At 42.9% G+C, this 4,890-nt stretch overlaps 2 protein-coding genes across 7 annotated transcripts in view; one reads left to right on the top strand and one right to left on the bottom strand.

Annotated features, from left to right (window-relative positions):
- amigo3 (adhesion molecule with Ig-like domain 3) overlaps positions 1 to 713 on the top strand; it is a 5,556-nt gene extending 4,843 nt beyond the window's left edge. The window contains exon 2 of the mRNA XM_008408230.2: positions 411 to 713. Coding sequence (XP_008406452.1) covers positions 411 to 464 — 54 coding nt within the window. The 3' untranslated portion in view covers positions 465 to 713. The remainder of the gene's footprint in view (positions 1 to 410) is intronic.
- The window catches only part of rnf123 (ring finger protein 123), a 54,491-nt gene that overhangs the window by 15,528 nt on the left and 34,073 nt on the right, over positions 1 to 4,890 (bottom strand). The gene's annotated exons all lie outside the window — the stretch shown is intronic.

The raw sequence follows: 4,890 nt of genomic DNA, 5'->3' as shown, positions 1-4,890 counted from the left end.
GGATCAGAACCAGAACCGACCTGCTCTCACCGACTGAAACACGCAGCATCAAACATTGATGGCGACTCCAGATGGATTTACTTCAACTGAAGAGTCGCTCTAAATCATTCATCAGCTGCACAGACACAACGCTCCACCAGAACCAGAACCACACGCTCCACCAGAACCAGTTCAATGGTTCCAGAACTCACAACAGAACCAGCCCACCACCAGTGATGGTTCCAGGTCGGTCCATGGTTCTGGTTCTGGTCAATCTGACTCAGCGGTTCTGGAGCTGCAGACCTTTGATACAGATGTTGGACTGCAGAACCAGAACCATCAGAACCAGAACCGAACTCCAGCTGAGGTGAACTGAATAAGGTTCTGCTAAAGCTAACGCTGTTCCTCTTCATCCTCCTCCTCTTCCTCAGATCTATCCGTCCCACCGCTGCTCCTCTCAGCCCCCCGCCTCCCTCCATCAGTGAGCCTTCATCCTCCTCCTCTTCCTCCAGACAGGAAGCTTCGTCAACATGCATGAGGAAAACCGCAGAAGAACCTGTGAGGAGTCTTCATCACAGTCTTCATCACAGTTTGCATGAAAGCCGCAGCCGTCACAGAGTCAGAGCAGACACCGGGGATTGTGGGTAATCTGAAGGCTAGAGCAGTGCATGCTGGGAAACGAGGTGAAAGCTGCTTCTGATGTCTCCTAATAAACGTTATGATGAAGGAAAGAGGAGCGGCTCGGATTATTTCAGGTTCTGATCGTCTGCGGTCACATGACTGCGTCGTCATGACAACGCATCAGCAACGGGCCCGAAGCTTCACTGCAAAAATACAAAATCTTACCAACTATTTTTGTAGCTTCTAGTGCAAATATCTTAGTGCTGTTGAATTAAGAAAGATGAAGTTATAGGAGCTTGATTTAAACAAAACATCTCGTTTATATTTTTTTAACTTGTTTTGAGAAGTTTTTTTGCAGTTAAATCCTGCAAATTTAAATTTACAAGTTTTTTCCTAATTTCAACATTATCTATGTGGTTTTAAAGGAATTTATTCAAGTCATAGTAACGTCACACTCTGCAAAAACACAAACTCCTCCCAAGTACGTTTTGTCAAGTTCCAACAAAAATATCTTAGTAAACATAAAATAAGTCAACGAACCAACAAATAGCTTTTCAGTGAGATGTCAGAGCTGCTTTTCGATCAGTAACGACTCAACATCGATAAAAAATGTCCCAATTTTTCTGGTAGATTATTTCACTGGGAAAAGATTATCAAGAGTTTTTGAATTGAAAATATTGCTTAAGTTTTTTTTTATACGATTAATTGATAACATATCCTGAATTAACTCAAACATTTTAATCCAGTCCAGCAGCAGGTGGGGGAGGGGCAGCCTGTTAGCTAGCAGGCCATTAGCCAAACTAACAACAGATAATCTGAGCTTTAACCTGAGTTAAAGTCCCTCCAGGAATTCAGACGTTTTTTAACTGTTTTCCTTTCCTGTAAAAATACCCAGTTTAGCTAGTTCAGAAAAAACAGAACGGATTGAACACAAACATTTCATCCTGTAAAGAGCTGATCAATGTTTGATACTCGCAGACGATAAGCAGACAGGAAGTTGAGGCAGCAGGAGGAGAAGAGGGAAACGCTGCCACCTGCAGGTGGGAGTCAGCATCACTCAATCCAAAGCTTTTGGGAGGAAAACTTGCAATAAACTCACAATTAGCATGAAAAATGTGTGGATCTGTTGATTTTGTGTGAATTTTCATCATTGAGGAGTCATAATGAAACAGCTGATTTAACAGACTGGTTCTGCTGGATCAGAACCGGGTCCTGAGCCGGACTGCAGAGTAAACCTGCAGGTAAAACTCAGGAGTGAATTCAGCTGATCTGCAGACCTCAGCAGCAGGTCGGCGTTCCCCAGCCGGCCGGGTCTACGTCCTGGAAAACTACTGCGCTGTGATGGAAAAAGCCAGCAGGCTGCGCGCGGCGGCCTCTGATTCTGTGAAGCTGCTAAGCTAATTATCCTGGAGCTGAATCTAATCTGAGGCAGGCTGAGAGCTGAGAGCTGCCTCTCTGAGCCGCAGCTGATGGATCATAATGAGCTCCATCGATCTGTCTCACAGCGGGGGGCGGGACGGGAGGGGGGCTACCGGCCCCGATGAGGCGAGTCGGACTGATGAAAACAATCTGAGGAGCAAACTCACCTGGGACGAAGCCTGAATGCTTAACTGCCTCATTGTTCAACCAAACCATAAAAATAATGGACAAAAAGCCAATAAGATCTCATCCCTGTCTAATCAGGACGAACATAACCGAATGTTGTAATTTATGTTTTCTTAAATTAATGTTTAAGTGTATCGAGAAGTTACTTCCTGACCAGGGGCGCGGTAAAGGGGTCTAGGGGCCCTGACCAGCAAGGGGCCCTCGACAATTTATTTATTTACTTTCTGTTCATAGCAATTAAAAAAAAAATCAGGGCCCAAAATTAATCATATTGTATTTTCAAAGTTTGTTTTTAGCAGTAAAAATGTAATGTTCCCAATCCCAGACCAAAAACCAAACATCCATATCTGCCCTGAACCCCCCTATCTGGGTTAAATGGTTCGTTCCTGCTGGGAGCTTCAGACGCTGTTAGCAGCAGACAGTGGAAACACAAACGACTGGCTGTTACTATGCTGCTAAGAAAAGTTATAAAATCAGGTTTTCAAAAAAATAGAGAGAAAAAGGCAAGAGTGTTAATTTATAACCCAGTTTTTCTCCAAGAGAGGCCAGTAGACTGAGATTATCAACCACTTAGCATAATTAGCTTAGCTACAAACTACTGTTTGCCTCCTTTTCACTAGCATTTAACGAATTAAGGAAAAAATTACTAACATATTCATATATTTAACTTGTACCTTTTACCACTTAACAGATGAGTGAGTCAGCAGCAGCTCTAACCCACATCCCTCCTGACCTGTGCAGATTCAAACTGTGAATGCTCAGTTTAGTTAGCATAGCTACCAGTGATGGCAGATGAACAGTTTCTTGTAATGATAAATGTGCTAATGGTGGAGAAACAACTTAGCAGTGAGTGAATGAGGATGATTGACAGCACTAAGACCCTCCTCCTGGTTCTGATTAGTTGTTTTGGTCAGAACGGTGCATCACTTTAACCAGTAATTCAGGAAGCAGATGGAGGAGATGATTGTTTTCAGATTATCTGTCTCATAACAAACTGCTACATGGTGACAGCTTTAACAAATATGGAGAAACATATTTTATTAAAGTTAAACTGCAGCCTGAATAAAATGCAGCTACTAGCATGTTTAGAAGTCTGGATTAATTTATGTGTATTTTGCTCGTTGCTATAGACTGTTGTCATGGAGACATTTCAGTATCTAAAACTAATAGAAAACATTAACAACCTACCATCATCCTGGTTGTGGACTGTTGGATGATAAATTCATGAGCAGCAAATATTGAGCTAATTATCAGAATTGAACCAAAGAAATCAAAGCAGATGCAGCCTTTAAAATTATGACGCTTTTTATGGGTCAGATAGACTCTAGAAACTGTAACAGCAGCTGGATTGGGGGGGCCAACACATTTTTTGTCAGAGGGCCCCAGATTCCTGGCGGCGCCCCTGGTTCTGGTTCTGGTGCATTAAATTCATTTGTAGAAACATAAACTAGAAGATCGTTAGAACTATGTAGAAACTCGTCTGGTCACCTTCTTCATATTTAATAAAACATTTTTTCACATGACCAAATCTCGGCTAAAGGAAATCAAAGATGTGATCATTCTTAGCTCTGGTCAGAAAGTCTGTGCATCGGTGAGTTAGTATTATATTTATAATATTTAGTGCATTAGTAAACCTTATTACTGGTTCTGACCCAGAGGTGGAAGTAAAACAACGCTGAGCGTCAAGCTAGCCCTGCTAAAGTCAGGGTCAGAGTTCACGATTAATAAAGAGTAATAAAGGCTGGACAGATAGAAGCTTCATCACCCAGAGAGGAGGCGATGCCCTCTGACCTTCAGGGAACCAGACCGCCTCCAAACACTTGGGCTCTTTAAAGGAGCAGTCTGACATTTAGAGAAGCATTCAGAGTGAAGCGGCTATGCAGGCGGAGCTGCAGACACCGGGCTGGCAGGATCAACAGTGAGTCAGAGCCGACAGACATCAGCAGAGGCCTGCTGCCCACCTGTCTGCATGGAGAAATACAGAACACGTCCAAACACCCATAAGACGCCCAAAATGCACCCAAAACAAAACTCCAGTTATGCTTCAACATGGCCGCTCCTCTCAGGTGAGATGTGATGGAAACATTGACTCCAGAAATTGTCTGGACTCAATGTCACAGAAAGCGCCTGCAGCTCAAAACTGAACAAATTAAATCAGCGCCTATGGAAAGTAAAGATTTAAAGGGGCAGTACAATGTTTCCAGGCACATGGTGCCATTTTACAGCAGAATCCAGTAACCATGTTACCTTCAGTCGATATAAAAATGCTATAGATGTACAAAAAAAATAACTTCCTGATTTAATGCCTTGAAATTGGGCCTCTGTCTCTTTAAAAACTCCTGGTCCTTCTGAAGCTCCGCCTCCAGGAAATCACCCCAACATGGCTCCTCTATTAACCCATAGACATAATATAGAGTAGACCCCGCATTGGCTGCTCCGGCGCAGGAAATACGGCGGCCATCTTGGAGAGGTCGTCCCTCCTACTTTGCTGAACCTAAACAGCAGAAGATGCCTCAGCACTGAGGATATTGTTGTTCTGATCGATGGACTATTGATGTGAGGCTCCACAGACAACATTTCACAAGTAAGATGGACATATTATTGTGTATATATTGTGATTATAATATTACTTTACTGTATTTATGTCCACCGGCTAATAGATACCAGCTAATATTAGCTACAGTG

The sequence above is a fragment of the Poecilia reticulata genome, linkage group LG5, assembly GCF_000633615.1.
Source record: "Poecilia reticulata strain Guanapo linkage group LG5, Guppy_female_1.0+MT, whole genome shotgun sequence".
In the NCBI taxonomy this organism is placed as follows: domain Eukaryota; kingdom Metazoa; phylum Chordata; class Actinopteri; order Cyprinodontiformes; family Poeciliidae; genus Poecilia; species Poecilia reticulata.
The sequence above is the reverse complement of the archived record's forward strand: the minus strand, read 5'-3'. Positions and strand labels throughout refer to the sequence as shown.